General features: G+C 36.1%; 1 protein-coding gene and 1 pseudogene across 1 annotated transcript; one reads left to right on the plus strand and one right to left on the minus strand.

Annotated features, from left to right (window-relative positions):
• Positions 1-3,414: 3,414 nt before the first annotated feature.
• On the minus strand, positions 3,415-4,353 carry LOC129402219 (olfactory receptor 6C6-like). Its single transcript, XM_055127821.1, has one exon. It carries the CDS (start codon positions 4,351-4,353, stop codon positions 3,415-3,417), a length of 939 nt encoding a protein of 312 aa, XP_054983796.1.
• An 11,697-nt stretch (positions 4,354-16,050) lies between these two features.
• LOC129401751 (olfactory receptor 6C3-like) lies at positions 16,051-23,651 on the plus strand (annotated as a pseudogene).
• The last annotated feature ends 2,637 nt before the right edge of the window (positions 23,652-26,288 follow it).

A 26,288-nucleotide genomic window follows, 5' to 3' on the forward strand; every position in this document is an offset into this window, starting at 1 on the left:
AATTATTTTCTTATGATGTCAGTCAAGTAAGATACTGAATATCATGTCTGGTACCACAGTCAAATTTAGTGAGGAAAAGAACTGCAAGTGTTAAAAAATAATCAGCAGCCCCTATCAAAAGAGAGAAGGATCAGATGAATCTTGCCAATTTCATTGAACAAAAAACAAATAGATTATTATATGCCTGAAATTCTGCTAACACCTTTGTAAGCACTACTAAGGCAGTGCCTAAATTAAAAAATAAATAGACTAATTAATTAATTAGTGATCAATAAACAAATTCATATTATAAGCAAATTATTCCTAAAATAGGGTAGGGTAGTAAATCTTGAAATTAATTCATATATATCCTAATTTTTCTAATGTTAATATTCTAAGATATTTTCTTAGGAAAATTGCAGTACACATATTAGAAGACATTATTAAATTTTTCTCTTTTGCAGTATTTTTTGTTTTATTTCCTATTTTCAAGGCCCATCCATAGCTGAGCACATATTAGTACTTATTCTTTTTTATGGATAAGTAATGTTCAGTTCATGTATATACCACACGTTGCTTAACCATAGATCATTTGAAAGCTAATTGGGGTCTTTGCATTTTCTGAGTATTATTCATGGTGCTTCTGTGGACATTTCTGTACAGGATTTTCAATGAATACATGTTCACTAAAATAAGTTGTGAATTACTTAAAGGACCTAAAAACTCTGTTATGTGTGTTTGTTTTGGGGTGGGTTTGTACATGTATGTATGTGTGCTTATGAAGTGGCATATAATTGTTTTGATTTGAATTTCCTTATGTCCATTTATTATGAGAATATTTTTTGTGTGATTTTGGTCTATTTGTATCTTCTTTAGAGAAATGTGCATAGACTATACTACCTAATTTTCTTTGGCTTTTTGACCTTTATTCAGAAGTGAATTTTTATATAAATTTAATTAAGTGAAATAACTCTAGGGAATTTAGAATTATGTTAAATACCTCAAGGAAGATGCAGTTAATGGAAAGACACCTCATGTTCACAAACAGTAGCCTCATTGTGATTAAGATGGCAATACTTTTAAGGCTGATCTGCAGTTATGAAGTGATGCTTATAAAAATTTCAGCAGCTTGTTTTTGTGAAATTGGTCAAGCCAATCTTAAAATTCAAGCAAATCTGCAAAAAGACTCAAATAATAAAAAAAATATTGAAGGGGAAATAACTAGAAAAGGCAAAAATATACTAGACAAAAATATGAAGTTAATAATTAAGATAATGTGATATGAGCATAACATTAAATAGATTTACGAATGTTAAAGAAGGGTCTCATAATAGAACCAGGCATTTAAAGTCAGTTAATTTTTGAGTGGCCCTTGAATCAGTGCCCAGGGTATATAAGTGAAACTGATAGAAATATGCAGCCAACCAATCTGAACAGTTCAGTTTGGGGACCGTGTGGTTCTCGGGACCACAGAAGCAGTGCAGTGTGCTTCAGAGCACCAGACTCATCCCTGAGAGTGTTCAGAAGCTGCAGGACCATATTTGTGGTGAGGTGATTGGACCATATGAGGCCAAGATTAAAAGTCAGGTCCTGGCACATGCCAGCGTGTATCCCTGACTATTTTGCCATCTTTATAACCACTAATTAACTTAACAAGGAAGGCTAATATGAGTATTTCATGATAAAATAATGGTCTTCTCAATTTGGAATAAGCAGATGTCTGCACACAAAAGAAATGTTTCTCCAACTCACACCCACATAAAACTCAATACCAAAAAAAACAAAATCCCAGAGATCTATATGATCTATATGTAAGCACAGATTGTGATTTTGAAAATATTATTTTATAAAAGTTTGGGAAGTTAGAATAAGCAATAATTTGCAAAGGTGGCACGAAAACAAAAAAACTTCAAGAGAGAAAAAATAGATAAACTTGATTTCATTAGAATCAAATCTTTTCTGATCAAAGGACTCTCAAAACAGAGAAAATATAAAACATGCATAAAAAATAAAAAATCATGTATTTAATAGGGTTAGGTAGTTTTTTTAAGGTCTTGATGGATCTTAAATACTAATAAACACAACATAACTATGTGGATAAAAATTTGGGAATCTTTAATAGTTTCGATTTACTCTTCTATCTACCAGAGGAAAGAAGATGCTTAATAATGGCTTAAAATTTGACGTGAATCAGAACACAATTCTGAACCTAAGTTATTTCTGCTCAAGTTTCATAGATAACATTTACACTTTCAAGTAACTTGACCATTTTATTGTTTTTCACTTATATGTCTACTGTAGCATATTATATCCAAGTACAGAACACTATAAATTTTAGGAATTTCTCTGTAAGCAATTTTTTGCAAAAGTATGGCAGGATATAAATGATGCTCTTCTTAACTGGTCTTAAAGTTAAAATTGAACATGTTTCAGGGTTGAAGCGATAGCACAGCAGGTAGGGCATTTGCCTTGCACACGGCCAACCTGGGTTCGATTCCCAACATCCCATATGGTCCTCTGAGCACCGCCAGGAGTAGTTCCTGAGTGCAGAGCCAGGAGTAGCCCCTGAGCATCGCCGGATGTGACCCAAAAAGAAAAAAAATTGAACGTGTTTCATAGATTAAAGTATAGTACACGTCGCTGAAAAGCTCTGTCTCTAAATGACCAACAATTATGTTTCTGTACTTTAGTCCAGATGAATTAAAATATATTTAAGGATGAGAACTTGGATACTGTATTTAAATAAACTAAGATGTTTCTTAGTCTAAAATTTCAGTCTATAAACCTGCCATATAAAATCCTACATAATGTAATAATTACAAATTCTTGCTTCTTGAGTGCTTTCTCACTGAAGGTAATATATTAGCTGCTCTTTTTCTCCAAGATCAGCTAATATCTACTGGGAACTCAGTCTGTACAAATTCAGGTATACTATCACTTTATACAGAGTACCTAATCCCATTCTCAAAATAACCTTAAAAATAATTATTTTTCTGCATATATTTAATAACTTGAGAGAGGAGCAAAAAACAATTTGAAAAATATGGTCAAGCTCAGACATATATCTGAATTTAAACCTTGTCTGACAGAATCAAAAATGTGCACTCTTAATTATAAGGTTTGAAGTGACACTTGAAGTAGAGCCCAGAGCATCTAAAAATGTATATTGTTATATTATATCTATAAATTATCCTATAATTATTTAATAACTAAAATATTTCCTTTGGAGACCAGTAGTATATGTGAAGAGTAAATTAAACTTAACATCTGTGTGAATGATACAAAGAAAGGAATATGAAATTTCTTTTTTCTAAAGAAAAAGAAACATTAAGCATTAAGAGTGGCTCATTATGGTTAAAATATCATGAAAAGGATGTAATATGCAAACCTTGAATGTTAGCAAAATTGTTTTTCCAATGTTTTAAAATGTTTTCCTTATTTTTTGAAAAAAAGGAAAATCTTATGGATTATATCCTTGGAGGCTTGTTTAACTTGCTGGTTCCTTAGAGTGTAAATGAATGGATTTAATAAAGGGGCAACTGAGGTATAGATAACTGCCACGCCCTTGGATAAAGTCACCCTTTCTTTTGCTGATGGTTTCATGTAGATAAAGATACAGCTGCCATAAGTAAGAGAGACCACAATCATATGTGAAGAACAAGTGGAAAATGCCTTTCTTCTATTTTGAGCAGAAGGCATCTTTAGAATGGTTCTGATAATGTATGTGTAGGAAAGGATGACTAACAACAGTGTAACCACAAGTGTTATGACAGCTGAGACAAAAGAAATCAATTCTAGCAAACGGGTATCTGTACAGGATATCTGCAGAACAGGGGAAGTGTCACATATAAAATGATCAATTACTTTGGAAGCGCAGAATTCCAGTTTCAATCCCATGACCAATGGTGGAAAGGTAATCAGAAATCCAGCTGTCCATGAACTGAATACAAGTTGGTAGCACACTCTGTTGCTCATAATAACAGGGTAATGTAAGGGTTTGCAGATCGCTACATACCGGTCAAAAGACATGGCAGCCAAGAGGTAAAATTCTGTCACTCCTAATAAGAGGAAGAAGAATAATTGAGACGCACAACCATTGTAGGAAATGACTTTGTTTTTAGTCACAATGGTTATGAGGAATCTGGGAATACATATGGTTGTCAATGAAACTTCCAAGAAGGAGAAATTTCTAAGAAAGAAATACATAGGAGTTTTGAGGCGAGGATCCAGCAAGGTAAGGAGGATGATGGATAAGTTTCCCAGGACACTCAGTATGTAATTTAGAAAGAGAAATATAAAAATCACAATTTGCAAATGTGGATCATCAGTCAGTCCCAGCAGAATGAACTCAATCTCTCTTGACTGGTTGTTCATTTCAGATAGGAGATCGATTTAATAAAGAGGAAAACTCCATAAGTAGACAAATGACAGAATTTTTTAAAGTCATGAGCCTAGAAAAATATAAAGATAAACAAGTTTAAGGATTTATCCAATTTTGAAAACTAAACCTAAAATTACAGATAGATCAAATATTCTCTAACAGTTCCATTCAAACCACAAGTATCATTAAAACATGAGATTTTTTTCTCTCAATTTTTAATGGGAAAGATAGTTTAAATTTGCGCTCAAAATTCCAATTGAATTGAATTATGTAAGATTTATGGAGAGAAACTAACTGTTGAAATGTATTTTCTATTTACAACAAATGCTTAATAAATTATTGAAAGCTGTTAAACAGCTTCATAACTGTTATAATTTTCAATTTAAAAATATTATGAAAGTATTTTATAAACATAAGATAAAATGGATGCAAATAATGATTCATAAACTAATATCTTTAATTCAGAAACACTGATAAATACAATTCAGCATTTTGTCCTAATGTGCTATTTCTCCATTGTTTATTTATATCATTTTATTTATTTTGATATAAAGAAAGATATATAGAAAAAAAGTTTCAAATATTAAGACTTTTTATAGCAAGTTGTACTAAATAAGGTAGTGTCTAATCTTGTATCTGCATAAAAATAGATAAATATAAGAATTTAAAAAGGCAATGAAAATAATTGACTTGTACTTGTAAAATTGGTTTCATTTGTAATCTAGATATTCATAACAAATTATAATAGACTTACCAAGTTCAGCATATATTGATATTTTCCCTTATAGAAAATAGTAGACACTAGTCAAAAATAAATGAACATTCCCCCTCTATAAAATTAAAATATTTAATTGCTTCAATAGTGACTGTCATCCTAATGTTTATTTCTGGAGTTGATCTAAAATACATGGAATTTAGAGACTATATACTTGCTAATATATTTCACATTTATTCATAGTAAAATCACAGGACCTAGCTATTAAAGCTATTTCAATCACTATTCTCTATCCTGTCAGATAAGATTCATTTTTTCCATTATATTTTCATGTAATAAAATAATCTCCATAAAAATATAAATATAAATGTAATACTTTTATGGAAATTATTTTTTTGGAAGTCAATTTAAAGGAACTCAGATTTTTTAACAAAGAATTATTGCTTGCAATTGTACGCTAACAAAACTCATGGCTTTATCAGGTTGATCATATGAGACACAAGGGATTAACTGAAATTAAAAGTGGAAAATAAAAGAAATGCCCTCTGGAGACTGTTCATAGCATGCCAATTAACTTAAAAAATAGAACAAAGAAGGATATTGCAATCACTGTGAATTGCTTCAAACTACACAACAGAAACAATAGTCTCTCCAAAGTACTACTGCTTTTACACAGTGCTTAAGGACAAGATGTTGAGATATCCCATTGTGCTGGGGCATTCTGACAAATCCTACTAGCAAAATAAAAGAAAAAGGATTGCCTTAAATACAAAACTCTCCAGTTTCTAGTAGGAAATATATCAGAACTCCATTAACATGATTGTAAACACCCCCCAAATTGGAAGAAGTAGTATGTAACTGTACTTCCCTATTTACTTTTATTTCAAAACTGTATTAGACAAAAGTCTTCAATATCAGGGAGCTTTTGTTTCTGAACAACTTGGTATTTCATTTGTTCCTCAATATAGTAATATGTACTTATAATAAACTAGAATATTCCACTAGGGAAATCCAATACAACCATTATTATTAGGATAAACACTGAACTATTATAAACATATAATTCTCTAACCCTATTTGCTTCACCAATTGTCTAAAAATTATCTTCCATGCCAAAAGTTTTGCCTAGAATTACATATTTCAATTACTTATACTAGTTTTGTGTTTATAATAATATGCCTGTGTTTTTTTAACTTTCAAGAATATTGCTTGAAACTTTTTTGCACAAATTTTACATTGTTTGCTTTAATTGCTTTTCTGCTTTTTACATGATTATGTTTAGTTTTGTAAACCTTACCAAAATTATATTTTTTATTGAATAATTTCAAACATTTATTTTATTTTTATTGTTTCTAACACTTTCTTTGATTTCTTGAGATTATGAAATATAGTTATTTTTATTGGACTGTCCACTGTAATGCTATTCTTTTGTGTTTAAGGTTAGTATTTTTAGATATTTTGCATATACAAATATATTATTTATAGTATCTACTATAACTATATACACACATAAGTATTTGAAAATTTTTCAACTTGTGAATATAATTTCTTGTGTTGCCATGAACTTATAGTTCATAATTTTTTAAATTTAATTTACTCATAATTTTTTTCTTTTTGAGTCACACCTGGCAATGCACAGGGGTTACTCCTGATCTGCACTCAGGAATCACCCCTGGCAGTGCTTAGAGGACCATATGGGATGCTGGAGATGGAACCTGGGTGAGCCACTGTGCAAGGCAAATGCCCTACCTGCTGTATTATTGCTCCAGCCCCTAGTCATAATTTTTCTAATTTAATTTTATTGTTATAAAGTTGTTCACAATATTTGATTACAGTTAATATTCAAACACCAACCCTACCACCATTATACCTTCCCACCACCATATTTCAAATGTTTTCATTCCTAATCCTAACCCTGTCCCCAAAGCACAACTGAAAAAATTTAGTTTTTATTCCTTGTTATGAATAATCTGCTAAAAATGGGACCAGAAAGCTTTCTTGGAGGAAAGTGTGTGAAGATTGTTGTATTTCACCCAGGAGACATGAAGTTCTTCTATAAGAGATTAGTAACATGTTGTTAAAGGTTGAGCCTTGTGTGCTTACTGTCATCCCATTGTTCATCAATTTGCTTGAGCAGGCACCAGTAATGTCTCCTTTGTGAGACTTGTTGCAGTTTTTGACATATTAAATATGCCACCGCCACGGGTAGCTTGCCAGGCTCTGCTGGCAGTGCAGGATACTCTTGGTAGCTTGTCGAGCTCTTTGATAGGGACAGAGAAATCGAAACCACATGCAAGGCAAATGCCCTACCCGCTTTGCTATCGCTCCAGCTATGTGTGTGTATATACATATACACACACAGTCATATATACACATATATATACATATATATACATATATACATGTATGTGTGCACATATATACACATATATGTATGTATATATGCATATGTATGTATGCATATATGTGTATTATGCATATATACATATACGTATGTATATATGTATATATATATGACTTATCTGTATCTTATCTGCATAAAATGTAGTACAAAGCATTTTTCAAAAAGTTATAAATGTGTTTTCTAAAGAAACATTATTTCAAAGGACTAGATATGGAGACTGTAGGAAATGCATGCATTCATTATTAGCAGGGATTAATACTGCCAAGCCCTCAGAGTTTTGTACTGTTATACATATTCTTAAACTTAAAACATCATATAAACATAAATGCATATTTCATGCATTTTTAAGAGTTTATGTAGATTATTTCTCCCTATGGCTCCAAAGCAGTATTTTTATGGGGTGCCAACTTTATGTTGCTTTTAATGTATTTTAGGCACAATTTCTGGCTGCAAAATCTACTCCTAATTATTCTCTTCTATTTTCACTATTTTATTTAAAATTTTGGGGGATGAAAAAAATTGGGGGTGTGTGCATGTACCCCAGTGGTGCTCAAGGTTTAATCCCTGGCTCTGTGCTCAGTTCCTGGTTGGCTCAAGGGACCATATGGTTTGCCAGGATTTAACCCTGGTTGACCATATGCTAGGCAAGAGCCCTAACTACTGTGCTCTCTCTCCAGTCCTTGTTTTCACCATTTATAATTTGTGTCTTCTATTTTCAGCAAAAACTATTCTTAATTTGTGTCATTTATTTTCACTCACTCTTGTGCTCAGGGAAAATATCTGACAGAGTCAGAGCTATATGGGATACCGCAGGTATTGAACCTGGGTCAGCTGCAGTGTAAGGTAGCACTTTCTTCTATTTCTTGAGATTAATATGGTTATTTTTATATGACTGTACTATATTTTACCAGCCTTACTATTCCTCTGGCCCTGCATGACTTTTAAGATTTTTTTTTACATATATACATCTTGATATATCATCATCACCACCATCATCATCATCATCATCATCATCCTGTTGATCATCGAATTTCTCGAGAGTCTCTTTCCCGTGCAACTGGCTGTCTTCCCCGGAGCCCCTCAGAGGGGATGGGCTCCAGCTTCCCTTCCTGCCCCAAGCAGTGTTCCTGGTAGCTGAAGACCTCCGGAGCCTAGCCACAGCCATGCTCAAGGCCCCTCTCCATACGTTAGGACTAGCCTCACCCATGAAGGTACCGGCAGAGGAAACCAGGTGTGTAGGACCCGGGGCTGAGACCTCCAAGCCTGTTCAGATCGGGACTGGGCCTCCTATGACCAGATTTCCCATTTTCCCAGTAGATATATATATATATATATATATATATATATATATATATATATATGGATATATATGTAAGATAGTTAACTGACACATTTAAAGAAATGAAAGGCAGTTTTCTCTCGGTGCTGGACTGAGCTATCAGAATGAGCCCATGTAGGGGCTAGAGCAATAACCCATTGGGTAGGGAGTTTGTATTGCATGTAGCCAACCTGGGTTCAATTCCAAGCATCCCATATGGTCCCCTGAGTACCGTCAGCAGTGATTCGTGAGTAACCCCTGTGCATATGCATTGCCGGGTGTGACCAAAAAAAACAGAATGAGCCCATGTAGACTAGCGTACAACGGGCAGAAACATAGGGACCCATGAAAATGGGCGAGATTTCTTGTGTGTCCTGACTGGTTGGGACAAAGCTGAACATCTTTTTCCTTTAAGCTGCCTTCAGGAAATAATTTCATAAATTTCAGTATATTGAAAGAGGCAGTTTTTCCTTTTCCCACAGAAGCCCAGCCTGATCTTTGACATGTAGATTCTAGGCTCTGGCAGAGCCTTGTCTTTGGGCTATAGATATCAGATGTGGCCCAGGTGGTCTTTGGGATGTAGATTTCAAATGCTGGCCAAGTTTGTCTTTGGGATGCAAACCCAATACTTGTAGCCCAAGAAAGATTTTGGTTTCGGTTTTGTATCTCTTTCCTTAGGCCACAATGCACTGACCTGCGGGTACAAGAAAACAATACATGCTTTGCCTGCCTCAATGTTCTTTCTACAACTTATTTTGATAATTTCACTGTATTGAGCCCTTTAGAGTATGAACAGTAAGATGGTGATAAAAGGAGATTTCAGGGCTCTCAACCTTTGTCACAGCGTCTGAGAGAACCTGGATCTTCCGTGAAATAAATTTCTCTTGCGTTCCTTGTCTCAGCGCCTCTGACTTCATGCAACAGTTTTCCTTCCTCACTCTCTGAAGATTGAGATTTTATTCATATTATTGTTATTTATATGTTGCCGGCTGGAGTGATAGCACAGGGGGAAGGGCATTTGCCTTGCATGCAGCTGGCCCAGGTTCTATTCCTCCGCCCCTCTCGGAGAGCCCAGCAAACTACGAAGAGTATCTTGCCTGCACAGCAGAGCCTGGCAAGCTTCCCTTGGCATATTCAATATGCCAAAAGCAGTAACAGCAAGTCTTACTGTTAGGGTCGAGCAGACCTCTACCCGGGGAGGCGCGGAGGAACGAGACTGAGACAACTCTTTCTGCAAACACACGGGGTTTATTCAAGCCAACATGTTGAGACCCTACAGCCATGCCTGAGAGCCGGCAGGGCTGAGGGCCCCAAACTCAAAAAGCAGGCAGTTTTTGTACCATTTTGAGTAAAAAAAAAAGGGGGGATCACACATATTGGATCAAAGGGAATCACACATATTGGATCAAAGGGAATCACACATAGATCTCTTAATTGGCTAATCTCAACATTTGTTAATTGTTAACTGTTTCCGAGCAAATGTTTGCTTACAGTTCCTAGAGCAGTTTGTTGGCCCATTTGGTGACCGTTTCCTCCCCAGTGGTAGGTTGCAAAAACATCTTTCAAAGCAGCCAAGCAGTTACAAAAATAAATTCAGCAAAATCGAGTTTTTAACCCTTATCCTGCCCTCCTCTTCAATCCCCACTTCTTGTTTCGAATATCTCTAATCTTAGAGATTGTGAGGGGGTCGTCTCCTGTTGTCTGGACATGCCACTAGTCGATGTCATTCTGATTCCAAGATGGGAGGCAGCTTTTTGATTCCATCCTCCTACAAAGCAGTTGGTGTGTTCAGGATCACAGTGTGAAGACCTCTCCACCGAGGTTCTCAGGTGGCAGTTTTTATCACCTGATTCAAACCAGATGTCTCAATGCATACGGATAAGGAGTTCACTCTGGCAGTGTGCCCCAAGCCCCCATGGAGCTGGGCCTTGATACCTGTAAAGGCTAGTAATAACTGGAAAAGAGAGAGATCATACATTCTGGCCTACACTTCCTTTTCAAGGCTAAATTGGAACAGTGGCAGTTGACACCCCCCAAAAAAATTTAAAAGAGAACAGAGTTCCTCCATTAATGGGGTTCACACTCACAACAGGGCAGTTGGGATTTTCAAGGTGGGAGGGGCTTCCTTAATCTAGCTACCTACTTCATATTCCCCTAGAGATTCTACCACCTTTAATCCTTAAAGAGAAAATGGTTGAAGTTCCATCTTCTGGAGCTGCTTCCTGCTGACATAGGGACGCTGACCCTGCCTGCACAAGGGGTGAAATCTCAGAGTACCTTAGTTTTAGTGAACTGCAGGCAACGAATTTGAAAAATCACATCAGTTATGCTAAGGAATGCTATTTTGATATGACCAAACCTTGGAGGCAGAAGAACAAATGACAAATGTTTAAGTGCTCAGGGTACAAGAGTCAATTATCAATGGCATAGGAGACACAGTTCTGAGTTACTTACTTCTTACTGCCCCATTCATCCCTTCAATATTTTACTTTCTTAGTCTAGGGGTCTGTAATTTTCAGCGTCCCTTTGGAAACCTCACTCCAATGCCTATTCTTCCTCTTCTGCAGGGTGTTCTGGTTTAGAGGAGCTATTCTGTAATGAGCTATTAATCCCATGATAAAGCAAGAATTGAGAGCTGTTATGTACTAAGAATGAATACTTAGAACCGGTTTAGATCTCCACTCTCAGTTCTTTAATCAATTTACAGATTGGGGGAAGCAACTGATATTTTAAGCTGAAGTTCCCCCACTTTGGTAAAGCTCTGGCCCCCATTTTTCTGGCCAGGCTGGTGACAGCATGCACAACATTGAGTATCTTTATAGACTAGACAGCTTACTTTACAGTCAGCAAAACACATTTTACCTGAATTACCCAAAAGGGATACCTTTTAGATCAAGATTAGAATACATTTACTAGATCACTCTGTAGAATTTGAATCTGATTCTTTAAAAAGCAAGTTACAGAAACATGGTTTTCTCTCCACCTTCATTTTAAAATTTGCCTGATGGCTTAACAAATCTGACTTATTCTTTTGCATAAACACAGCAAGATTGGAGAACTCTCTATTTGGGGTACCCCATTATTTACTGAGAAGTCCTGGGGGTTGGCTAAAGACAGGAGACACCAATAACGGCATTAATCTTATGTGGCACGTCAGAGTTACCCAGATCTGGCCAAAAGTGTCCCACGATGAACTGGATGGCCTCAAGCCTTCAGGTTGAACTGGAGGTGGCCTTGGGCCTCATTTTCCGTAGAGGCATCCTGGCAGAAAGGAGTCCATCCCCTCCCTTCTTCAGGGCTGGGAGAGATCCTTGTTTCCAGGGTTTGGGATTTTTGTATGAAGTCCGGGGAAAATTCTGCCAGTAATTGCATCACTGCAGGCTTTTACTTCCCTTTTGTGGTGGTCATATGATGGAGAAGCCTGGAGAGAAAAACCCTGCCCTGCTGGTGGCGCATGGGCCAATGGCTCCGATCACAGTCTGGACACATTTCTGGGAGATGCTCGTGTCCAAAGTAGTTCAGTTGCCTCTGGGGTCGAGCTCGTGGAGCAGCAGAAAGGCGTAAAGCATTATTTTAAATATTTTGATTATAGATACTAATATAGAGATACAGCATCCCTAGCCAACAAAATATATGTTGGAGTTTATACTTTAATTAAGATAAATGATATGCTATTAGTGATGGTCCTTACTAACTTACAAGTCAATAACATATATGGTTTGAGATATTTCTACAAAGCACAATTATGCATTACTAAAATCAATTGGTGACCTGCACTTTAAGTACTCAGTAATATAGTAATTCAGGTTTGCAAAACAGATCAAAAAGCTTAGTTCCTTTAATCACTTAAAATACATTGATCCTTTGAGTTAGTCCATTACTTTCTGAATTTGAACATTTTACAGAAAAATATTATTTGTCATTGCAAATTTCCCCCCATTTTTTAAGGAGAGAAACTGAAGGCTAAACTGTGAACCAAACCTGTGTAATTGATTACTCATATTTGAATGCTACATGTGACAAAAGAGGGTGTTTGATTACTGCACAATAGAAATAAATCACTATGTTAAAATAAATTATAGAAGACTAGAAAAAATCTAGAAAATTAACAGAAAGTAGGAATAAAACATCAAAGTAGAAACAAATGAGTGATGAAAGTAGAAAGAAAACGTATCTCTGAGTCAGCAAATTGAGTCTGAACTCAAAAAAATGGACCAATGATACCATGGAAAAGAAACATATCTGGAGGCATTGTTTCAAATGAAAAAAATGAAATTCTTTTATAATAAGCTCCTTATATGAATAATAAAAATATTTACATCATAAGGCCTTTCCTTGGAAAAGAAATATGATAACATCTATCGTTTATAGTTAGTACCTAGTATCAATTAAAATATAAAAAAGATCTGTTTTATTATAATTGAACAGTAAAATACTTTTAATGCTTATCAAACATGTAAAATTGGAAATTAAGCATGTAAGATTCTATATCAAAATATATAGAATCTTATGTGTTAATTAGAGGTGTTTTATCATTCTATATTTGTTTATCTATTCCACTTTCAAATCTTCTCACCTCCCAATTCTATAGTCTATTGAATGAATACATTGCATTAATATTAAATGGTATTAAATGGGCACAGGGTTTTTGCTGCCATTAATGACTATGAAGAAATTTATAAGTATTGCAAAATATAAATCATAGCACAAGCATGTCTGTGTATAATACATAGCTACTACATATTTTTAGTACTAAACGCATGCATTCATCTTTCATGGTAGAAATTTTGGAATTAAGAGTAAAATATCCCTATTCCCAAATCTCTATTTCTTTTTTTATTTATTGAATCACAGTGAAATATAGTTACGAGCTTTCATGTTTGAGTTACAATCACTGTCACTGTCACTGTCATCCCATTGCTCATCGATTTGTTCGAGCGGGCACCAGTAACGTCTCTCATTGAGAGACTTATTGTTACTGTTTTTGGCATATCCAATACACACCGGTAGCTTGCCAGGCTCTGCCGCTTGGGCTCCATACTCTTGGTAGCTTGCCGGGCTCTCCGAGGGGGGGCAGAGGAATCGAACTTGGGTCGGCCCCGTGAAAGGCGAATGCTGTACTATCGCTACAGCCCAGTTACAATCACACAATGGTCAAACACCCATCCCTCCACCAGTGCACATTCCCAACACCAATATCCCCAGTATACCCCCCCTTTCCCACCTTCCTCCTGCCTCCATGGCAGATAATATTCCCCATACTCTCTCTCTACTTTTGGGCATTATAGCTTGCAATGCAGATACTGAGAGGTTATCATGCTTGCTCCTTTACCTACAATCAGCACGCATCTCCCATCCTGACCGATTCCTCCAACCCTCATTTTTTTAGTGATCCTTTCTCAATCCCAGCTGCCTTCTCTTCACATCCCCCACCTCCCTCATGAAGCAGGCTTCCAACTACGGAGCAATATTCCTGGCCCTTATATCTACTGTCCTTGGGTGTCAGTCTCATGTTATGTTATTTTATACTCCACAAACTAGAGCAGTCCTTCTATATCAGTCCCTCTCTTTCTGATTCATTTCACTTAGCATGGTACTCTACATGTCTACCCACTTATAAGCAAATATCATGACTTCATCTGTCCTAACAGCTGCAGAGTATTCCATTGTGTAGATATAACAAAGTTTTTTTAACCAGTCGTCTGTTCTTGGGCACTTGGGTTGGGAATATATTCCAAGGGTGCAAAAAAGCTCTATTTGTAAACAGTTATTATCTTGGTTCACATTCTCACAATAAGAAAAGGTCAGATGTCCAAATTAAAATAAGAATTTAATAAAAGTTACTGACATAGTAATATAAGTCTGCCCAGTGACAATAAAAGATACAATGGGAATCTTTCTTAGATTTTATAAATTTATAAAAGTACAATTAAATACTAATTTAAAAGGTTTATTGAAATTCAACAAATAATTAATAGATAAGCAGTTTATATTTACTACTTAATGAGACATAACTGAGATGAGCATAAGGTTGGGTAGATAGTAAAAATCAGGAATGAGTTGCATTATAATAAATAGTTAGATTATTTTACAATAGCAGAAAAAAGATAAGGCCAAATATTGTTTTTCTGTCAATAAACAAATCTAATGCTAGAGAGCCATGAAAAAGTTAAATCACCACACTTGTTTTCAGAGTAAAATGGACTCCTAAGACCAAGCAAGTGGAAACAAACATACACAAATTGGGGCTATATTAAACAAGAAGCTTCTGTACTGAAAAAAAAATAGTGACCAAAATATGGAGAAATCCCACTGAATGGAAAAAATGACATACCCAACACCCATCATATAAGGGGTTAATATCCAGGATAAACAAGACATTAATAGAACTGTGCAAAAATAACCCTCCAATCCCATCAAAAAATGAGAAGAACAGAAACTACCTCAAAAACAAAATATAAGTGGCCAAAAGTCACATAAAAAATGCTTTACATCACTATTCATCAGGGAGATGCAAATCAAAACAACAATGAGATATCATCTTATACCACACAGACTGGCACACATCAAAAAGAGCAAAAACAAACAATGCTGGCGCCGATGGGACAGAAGGGACTCTCTCATTGTTGGTGAGAATGCTGGCTGGTCAAGCCTTTTTTTAGAAAACAATATGGGCATTCCTCAAAAAACTAGAAACTGAGATTCCATATGACCTAGCAATACCACTTTTGGGAATATACCTCAGGGGTGCAAAAAAGCACAGTAGAAATGACATCTGCACCTGTATGTTCATTGCAGCACAGTTCACAATAGCCAGAATCTGGAGACAACCTGAGTGCCTGAGAACAGAGGACTGGTTGAAAAAACTATTGTACATCTACACAATGGAATACTTTGTAGCTGTTACTGAAGTTGAAGTCATGAAATTTGCATATGTGTGGATGGACATGGAGAGTATCATGCTAAGTGAAATGAGTCAGAAAGAGAGGAACAGACATAGAATAACTGCACTCATTTGTGGAATAGAAAATAACATAATGAGACCAACATCCAAGGACAGTAGGGAGAAGGGCCAGGAAGATTGCTCCATGGTTGGAAGCCTGCCTCACAAGCTGGGGGAGAAGGCACCTAATATAGAGAAGTATCACTAAGTCAATAATAGTTGGAGGGATCACTCAGGATGGGAGATGTGTGCTGAAAGTAGATAAAGGACCAAACATGATGGCCCCTTAGTTTCTATATTGCAAACCATAATGCTTAACAGAGATCCTCTCTGGCTGGCACCAGATAATCTCGTCTTTGGACACCATCCAGATTGCATGTCCTTCTCTCCTGGAAGGGAACATAAGATGACATTTGCCATAACCATGCCTCAGGACCCCATGCCAGGCTGTTTCACTGTGTGGTGGGTGGGTGAGACTCCACCCAGCCTCAAGGGACCCAGCTCCCGCAGCCGAAAACCTCCAGAACTCAACTGCCACCACGCTTACAGCTACTCTCCACATGCTTGGACCCAGCCTCACACACCAGTGAATCTATTCCTGGACACTTCATACCACACACAACCTACCCATGCTCTAGAACTAGCACACTACATTTGATAGAGTACATAGTAGCAAGCAACCAATTTTAGAGAAAAATATTTTTTTACAGATATATGTATATATATGTATATATATACATATATAAGCACACAAGGTTCAACCTCTAACAACATGTTATTGATCTCATAGCAGGCCTTAACGGCCCTGGGTGAAATACAGCAATCTCCACCCTCTTTCCTCTAAGGATATTTTTTGCAGTGTTTTCAGCAGTTTTTCATAACAAACAATACAAAATATATTATTTCGGTTCTGCTTCAGGTCAGGGATTGGGGTTTGGGATGGAAACATCCGAAATATGGTGGTGGGAAGGTGTAATGGTGGTGGGATTGGTGTTTGAATATTCAATGTAATGAAATATTGTGAAGTACTTTATAAAATGAAATATATATATATATATATAAAGACAACCCACCCCCCAAAAAAACAGAAAACATAAATGCTGAAAAGTAGAGAGTGTAAGAAGAAAATTGTCTCCCATGTAGGCAGGGGGTGAGGTGGAATGGGAGTGATTGAGGTACTGTGGACATTGGTGGTGGAAAATGTATATAGCATTGGAAGGATGGGGGTTCGATCATTGTATGACTGAAACTCAATCCCTTTTTGCAATATTTGTAACTGTATCTCACAGTGATTCATTAAAAAATTAAAAAATAAAAAATAAAAGAATGCTCACTCAATTGCCAGATTTGAGTTACATAAATAATTCAGCAGAGTTCATAACCAAGAAGAAAGTAAATATATTTGTTACTATTAGTATCAGACACATTATGTATTTTAACATTAAAAATTAATTTGCTTATAATTTTTGCAGCTTTATTTTTTTTCCATCTGTAGATTTTATTCTCAATGCCTGAAATTACATTTATAATTTTATGTATATAATTCTTCATGTAATCATACATTTAAAATGCATAAAGGTACAATCAGAAATTATAATGAAAATTATCAAAGATTCAAAAGAAATTATAAATTTGGATCAAGGCAGCATAACAATTTTAACCAATAATTAATCATAAACTCTGACATATGAATTTAAATAGCTTGAAAATCATATATAAAATTTTGCTAAAATCTAAATAGCACTTTTAAAATTTTGTGAGGATATGAGGAGATCTTGTGTCTGGGTATAATCTTGTGTATGTGAGTGAGCAGATCATATTGTCTTTAGGGATTATTTCTGGTTGTGTGCTCAGAAATCACTGATAACAGGACTCAGGGAACCATATGTGGTGCTGTGGATTGAAATTGGGTGGGCTGCATGCAAAGATAGTACCTACCTGACATATTATTTTCTGATACTGGTCAGTCACTGTCACTGTCACTGTCATCTCATTGCTCATGGATTTGCTTGAGAGGGCACCAGTTATGTCTCCATTGTGAGACTTATTACTGCTTTTTGCATATCAAATACACCACAGGTAGCTTGCCAGGCTCTGACTTGCAGGCATGATACTCTCAGTAGCTTGCCGGGCTCTCCAAGAGGGACAGAGGAATCGAACCTGGGTTGTTCAGCATGCAAGGCAAACTTGCAAGCCCTACCCGCTGTGAAATTGCTCCAGCCCCATTGGTCAGTATTTTAAAGTAATTCTATAACCTAGCAATGCTGCTGATAGAGGTTAATTAAAAAATAAATCTCTCTCTAGAACAGGTTCTTAACAACTCCATAGTTGACTAAAAAAATGCATTTTTTCTCTGTTTTTCCTAAATCAGTACTTCTTTTGAATATTAGTTTAAATATTAACAAAATTATGTAACCAAAGAAAGTGAAAATACAACATACCAATAAAATAATTAATATGCATCTATAAATTATTTATAAATTTAGTCTTTTCAAATCAGCTAACAATGTTTAAATTTTTTTTAATTTATTCTTTTTTTATTAGTTTATTTTTAATTAGAGAGTCATCGTGAGGGTACAGTTACAGATCCATACATCTTTGTGCTCATGCTTCCCCCATACAAAGTTCGATAACCCATCCCTTCACCAGTGCCCATTCTCCACCACCCGTAAACCCAACATCCCTCCCCCCCTCCCCAGTCCCGTCTCCCCCCACCCCACCCTGCCACTATGGCAGGGAATTCCCTTTTGTTCTCTCTCTCTGATTTGGTGTTGTGGTTTAATTTTTGCAGCTTTATAACACAGTCACTGTCACTGCCACTGTCATCCCGTTGCTCATCAATTTGCTCAAGTGAGCACCAGTAACATGTCCATGTGAAAATTGTTGTTACTGGTGTTGGCATATCAAATACTCCCCGGGTAGTTTGCCAGGCTCTGCCATGCGGGCGAGATATTCTCGGTAGCTTGCCAGGCTCTCCGAAAGGGGCAGAGGAATCAAACCCGGGTTGGCCATGTGCAAGGCGAATGCCCTATCCGCTGTGCTATCGCTCCAGCCCTTAACAACACTAGAAACATAAAATAATTATTTACTCCCAAGAAGACTCTCAATATAGTTCCAAAGTAGCATTATAGTATTAAGAAAACTAAATTATTTATATTTATTTGATTAAGTGTTACTTTGTTTAGAACAAAAATTTACAACCCATTTTAAAGAATGTATACCTCCTACTTGAGAAGATAATTGTTTGACCATTTTTTTCTTAAGAAATATTTTATCACTGTATGACTGTCACTGTCATCCCGTTGCTCATTGATTTGCTCGAGCGGGCACCAGTAACATCTCCATTGTGAGACTTGTTACTGTTTTTGCCATATTGAATATGCCACGGGTAGCTTCCCAGGCTCTGCCAGGAGACTGGAGCAATAGCACAGCAGGTAGGGCGTTTGTCTTGCATGTGGCCAAGTCGTGTTCGATTCCAGCATTTCATATAGTCCCCGAGCACCGCCAGGAGTAATTCCTGAGTGCATGAGCCAGGAGTAAACCCTGTGCATTGTGTGCGCATTGTGTGACCCAAAAAGCAAAACAAAACAAAACAAAACAAAAACACCTAAAAATCTGATCATTGCATTACAAAGCTTACAAGAAATATTTTAAAAGGAAAATAATTGAACTGTGCATTTTATGAGTTAAATAAAATGTGCTTATAGCACAGTGGATAAGCGGGTAAGGCATTTATTTGCCTTGCATGTGGCTGACCGGTTCCTCTGTCCCTCTCAGAGAGCCCCGAAAGCTACCAAGAGTATCCTGCCCGCACAACAGAGCCTGGCAAGCTCTCCGTGGCATATTTAATATGCCAAAAACAGTAGCAACAGGTCTCACAATGGAGACATTACTGGTGCCCACTCAAGCAAATCGATCAACAATGGGACGACAGTGCTACCTAACAGTGCAGGTAACTATTAATATTAAGAGGTTTTCTGTTATGTTTCTTACACTATTCTTCAAAAGAAAAAGAGAATGTGGTAAAGTGATGCACAAATTAAAAGCATTAAAAAGTAATTCATTGAAATTGCAGAAAAACATTACTTTGAATTAATATTCATGTTCTAAAGTGATATAGATTACTTTAATGGGTAGTTTTTTAAAACTTGTAAAAGTTTCCTAATCTATTTAGAGATCAGTTTCTTAAAGTATAAAATATAAAAGAAGACCTAATTTACCTGGCTAAAGCTTTAAAATTCTGTATTAGCTTTAAAGCACATTGTTTTCTAAATATTGGGCAAGGAAAAATGCACATTGCTCATAAAAGAGATATATATGTTTATATTAATATTCAAAGACTATTTTAAAAAATAGCAGGGCCCAAACAAAAGTATGGCTGGTAGGGCGTCTGCCTTGCACACAGGACGGGGTTATCCGTATGTCAATCCTGTCATCTGTATGTCCCCTGACCACCATCAGGAGTGATTCCTGAGTGTACAGTCATAATTAACCCCTGAGTATCTGCAGGTGTGCCCAAACAAGCCCCCCAAAAATAAAAATATCATAAATTATAGCTTTTGTTTAAATGTGACACAAAATTAGTCATTGAATTCTGATTAAGTGCTTCCAGAGGTGACAACCATATTTAAATTCATCAAATGCTTGAAACTTGAATCTAGGGAAAGAAAAAAACTGGCAACAGTTGCTGGATGGAAATTTTTTTCTTTGAGTTTTATGTATTATCCATTGTCATGGATGTTTTGTAACATTAGTATTTTATTTTTAATTATATTTTTTCTGTTTTTCATTGAGAATATGCACTTTTTGTTTTACAGAGGAGAAGGATGGCAAAGTATAATCACACAGCACCCACAGAATTCATTCTTCTAGGGCTATCAGATAATTCAGAGTTTCAGCCTGTGATTTTTCTCCTTTTATTTATTATACATATATTAAGTGGACTGGAGGGATAGCACAGCGGGTAGGGCATTTGCCTTACATGCAGCCAATCTGGGTTCGATTCCTTCATCCCTCTTGGAGAACCCAGCAGGCTACAGAGAGTATCTCACCCTCACAGCAGAAGCTGGCAAACTCCCCGTGGCATATTCAATATGCCAAAAGCAGTAACAAGTCTCACAATGGAGATGTTACTGCTGCCCGCTCGAGCAAATCAATTAGCAATGGGATGACAGTGATACAGTGATGCAGTGATATGTTAAATATTACTGGAAATTTGACCATTATCACTCTGACCTTGATGAACTCTGAGAAAGAAGTACATAGGGAGTCATCTCCAGACCCCTATGTACTTCTTCCTCAGAATTTTCCTTTACTACTATCTGCATTCCTAGATTTCAGGGCACAATAATCATTAAAGACAAAACAATTTCATGTAACAGTTGTACAGCTCTGCAGTTTTTCTTCATCTTCATGGGAATAACTAAATATTATCTTCTTACTGCCATGTGCTATGACCACTATGTAGCCATCTTCATTATACAACCCCTTCATTATAAACCCCTTCATTATACAGCCATCATGAACAGGAAACTCTGCACTATACTTGTCTTTATTTTTGGCTTTCAGGATTTTAAAATATCTTTCAACTAGTTTTTCTTTACCTTCAGGTAGACTACTGTGGTTCCAATATCATTGATCATTTTTCTGGTGACTATCTCCTAATCTTAAAATTATCCTGTTGAGAAAGATACAAGGCTCTTAGAAATGATTGACTTTTTCTCTGCATTAGTGATTTGCTTTTCACATTGGCACTAATCATTCTACCCTATCTATCTACCTATTCTATCCTTTATGATATTTATCATAAGAAAATTTTGAAGCTCCTTCAGCCAGCAAAGAACAAAGGCATTTTCTTCATGTTCTTCTCACACAATTGTCATATCCATATCCAGTGGAAGCTGCTTGTTCATGTATACCAACCCATCAGCAAAAGATAAGTCATCACTGAATAAAGGAGTAGCTATTCTGAATACTTCTGTTGCTCCTATTATGAATCCACTTATTTATACCTTGAGAAATCAAAAATTGAAGAAAGCCTTTAAAAATACTTTCCAGGGGGCTTGAGAGATAGCACAGCGTGTAGAGCTTGCACATAACCGACCCAAGTTCGATTCCCAGCATCCAATATGGTCCCCTGAGCACTGCCAGGGGTAATTCCTGAGTGCAGAGCCAGGAGTGACTCCTGGGCCAGGTGTCACCCAAAAAGCAAAAAAAAAAGAAAAAAGAAAAAAATTCTTAAACAGAATAAATCTTTTCAATTCTTTCTGTTCTCAAAATTTTTCTTTACTACAATTATATATTTCCCCATTTGTTGAATTTTAATATTAAAATTCCTTATTCTATTGAATGCAATATATTTAATGAAACTCATTTTTTCTGAATATTCTGAAAATTTAAGTGCATTATTTAAATTATTTAAATGATATCTAAAAAATGTGTGATAAGTACTTATGATCTGTCTATAAATGTCTTGTTTTTGAAGAGCACAGGGCATTGATTTTTTTCTTAATTAAATCACTATGAAATGCATAGTTACAAAGTTGTTCATGATTGGGTTTCAGTCACACAATGGTCCAAGATCTATCCCTTCACCAGTGTACATTTATTTCCTACCACCAACGTTCCCAGTTTTCATCGTGCCACCACCACCCCCGCCACCAGCCTGCCTCTATGGCAGACAATTCTCTGGCTCTGGTTCTCTGTCTTTCTCTCTCCCTCTCATTTCTCTCTCTGTCTCTATCTCTCTTTCTCTCATTTTGGACAGTATAGTTTGCAATACAGGCACTGTAACGTTATTATGTTATTTACCTCCTTTCAGCATTCAGTTACTGTCCAGAGTAATCATTTGCAACCATCATTGTCATAGTGATAGTGATCCCTTCTCTACCTAACTGTTCTTCACCCATCCTCATCACCTTATGGTAAGCTTCCATCCATGGATCACTCCTAATGGCCCTCATTTCTACTGCCTTAGGTATCAGTCTCATACTGCTTTTAATATTCCACAAATAAGTGCAATTACTCTATGTCTTTCCCTCTCCTGACTCATTCACTCAGCATGATGCTCTCCATATCCACCCACTTGTAAGCAAATCTCATGACTTCATTTTCCTGGCAGCTGAATAGTATTCCATTGTACCATAGTTTCTATCCAGCTATAGTTCTCAGGCACCCGGGTTGTTTCTGTATTCTGACTATTCTGAATAGTGCTTCAATGAACATAGAAGTGCAAATAATTTCAACCCATTTTATTGTGCAAATGAAGATGATGTCATTGCCATAAAATATACTTATTTGCTGATGTGACTATTACATATTTTAAGCTGTTAAATGTTTGATCTATTCATGTAATATTTAATAGTCCCTTTAATGGATATGTTTATTCCTCTAAAGAATAAGACATAGACATTCTTAGTCTTATGATTTCTAAACACTAGAAAAGGGAATAAAATCTACTTTTCGAATTAAGTTGTAAAAATTTTATAGATAAGAGAAAAATTCACTTTTAGGGATTGCTTGCTTTTTTCTTTGGATACATCTTTTTTCCTGTGAATTGTACTGTTAGTAACTAATAATAAATTGAAAAACAATATTAATACTGGTGACCTTACCACTTGATTATATATTTTTATAAATTTACTGAAATATTTAACCTAGTTGTCCAATACTAATGTCATTTAAAAGTGTGTCATTTTTGAAATGTCATTAATAAAAATGGTGAGAGTGTCATTTTTGAAGTTGGCACATTTAAAATTTTTATTTTATTTTTTAAATAATTTACAAATTTTTTACATGATTTACAAATTTTTCATAATACATTTTTCCCACCCATCTCCCCAGTGTGCCTCTTTAGCAGGCACAAATTTGGCTTATATTCTTGTTACAGTAAAGGGTAAATGGAATTATTAAAAGCAGATTAATAAATCTCAATCTGATAATAGTCATATCTCACAAAAGTTATTGTCTTGCAATGTTGTATCTCGCACAAGTTATTGACCTATAATGACAGTGACTTACTCAAGTCATTGAAGATTTGTTGAGCTTGTTGTCATAGTCCAGCTTTCTTTATTTTTCTCTTCACTCATTTGGTGTTATTCTATGCAATTTTCCCATCAAATTTACTATGTTCCTCCTGGACTGTCAATGCTACAAAATTTGGACGTGCTACACACGCCTAGGAGCTGTGGAACTGCCCGATTTAGAGGCTTGGATGAGGATTAGTTATGGAGCTGGGCCACTTCGATGTCAGGCGTGGGTGAGGGCTGCTGGGCCATTAGGCATGAAGGGTATCTGCCTGCCCCCATTCTGAGAAGGCCCCAGAATTCTCAGCCCAGAGACAGGCCCACTTGGAATGATTCAGCATCATTTATCATTTGTGTCCTTTATCTACTTTACATAAAAATATATCACTGCATCAGTGTATCACTGGCATCCCGTTGCTCAGTAATGTCTCCATTCATCCGTCAGGGCCAGGGGAATGAGACCCATTATTGTTACTGTTTTTGGCATATCGAGTATGCCATCGGGAGCTTGCCAGGCTCTACTGTGCAGGCAGGAAACTCTCAGAGGCTTGCAGAGGATCTCTGCTCTGGATCCTATTTGTCCCAGAGTCCAAGATCACAAAGTTCCGCATTACCTGGGTTTCATTGAACTTTGCTCATGTTGTATCTCACACAAGTTTGTATCTAACATGTGTGAGATACAACATTGCAAGACAATGACTTTTGTGAGATATGACAATTATCAGATTGACATTTATTAATATGCTTTTAATAATTCCATTTGCCCTTTATTGTAACAAGAGGCTCGGCGTAGAAAAACAATATCAACATGCGAAAGAATAAAATTATATATTATCCTCTACCATAAGCAGTTTTAACTAAAAATTCAGTTGAATTAAAGGTAAGAACAAAAGAATAAGTTAAAGGTAAGAACAAAAATACCTAATAAGAAAACATAAACAACCTTTAAAAAATTAAATATGATCTATTATATTATCACTTCTATGTCATATATTTCAAATAATTGAAATAAAGATCGATGAAACAGTAATGCTCAGTTTCAATAATTGTTAAAAATTGGAACAAAATTTAAAAGAAACAAATAATACAAATGTGGTAAATATTGTTATAAACGAAAGAATAAATTGTATGTATAAATAAATTGTATAAATAAGTGAATTGCTATAAATAAATAAATATAAAATAAATACATACAATGAAACCGTCACAGCTTTTTGTTTTGTTAAGTTTTGGGGCCACAGCTGGCTTTCAGAGCTTAGTCCTGGTTATGTGCTTAGGTAATAGCCTGGCAGTTCTCAGAGGACCATATATGGTGCCAGGAATTGAACCAAGGTTAGCTGAAAGTAAAACAAATGTCTTAAACCCTGTACTAACCTTTGAATTTCATTCCCAGCCTTAAAGTAAAAGTTTGTCAAATAGGACAACATGGATATATCTTAAGGACATTTTGGTAAATAAAATAAGCCAGTCACAAAAGATAAATACATCATAGGCTCATTAATATAAGTTATCTACAATACTCAGACTCATTGAATCAGACAGAGAAATAGTTATGGCAGCAATTGAAGAAGGTAGAAAGATTGTATTGCTAATTAATAGATTTAATGAAAAATTTTACTTATGCAACATGAATAAATCTACTAGGGGATTCACAAATAAATCTCAGAAGAGAGTCACAAGCTGCAGAGATGTCTCTAGAAGCCAAGCCAGGCTGAACCTCATTTCCAGGGCAACCCAAGGGGGGGGCGGAGGAGCCCACCACCATCCCCAATAGAGCCCTGGCAGCCAAAAACTTCCAGAATCCAATCACCACCATGCTCACACTGATCTGCAGAGGCTCAGTACTAGCTCCTCATGCATGAGAATGAATCTGCTGAAAAACTCAGGTATGCATCTTTTGAGACCTAAATCTCCAGGCTCTTGCAGAGTTGGGAACAGGAGACCTCCCTCCATTTCCCTCAATTTCCTGGAGCCTGCTAGTCACACCCACAAACTGCATCCAGCACCATTTAAGCTCATTAATGACCATGACCATGATCCAGAGACTCATAAATAAATCTTGGAAGAGAGTAACAAACTGCAGAGATGCTTCCGGATCCTGCAGCCATCTCCAGTTGTCTCACTCTATTTAAAATTTTAGAATGCCTGGAGCATACAGCCACATTCACAGCCACGTGAGATTTCATACTCTACTCCACTGATGTACCAAGAGTAGCCCACTTGGTACTACTTTCGATGGAGTTAAGGTAGAGGGCAATTGATCTCAATCCAAAAATAAATAAATAAATAAATAAATAAATATTAGCACACAAGGCTCTACATGTAACAACATGTTCATAATCTATTATGCAAGAGCCTAATGGCTCTAGGGTGAAATAACAATCTTCACACATTTTCCTCTAAGGAAACTTTTGGGATCATTCTTAATGCATTGTTAATAATAATAGCCATACAAAATAAATTATTTAGGACCTGCTTTGGGGGCAGGCTTGGGTGGTGGTGGGAAAATTCAAAATAATGGTGA

Source organism: Sorex araneus, chromosome 2 (assembly GCF_027595985.1).
Source record: "Sorex araneus isolate mSorAra2 chromosome 2, mSorAra2.pri, whole genome shotgun sequence".
Taxonomy (NCBI): Eukaryota; Metazoa; Chordata; class Mammalia; order Eulipotyphla; family Soricidae; genus Sorex; species Sorex araneus.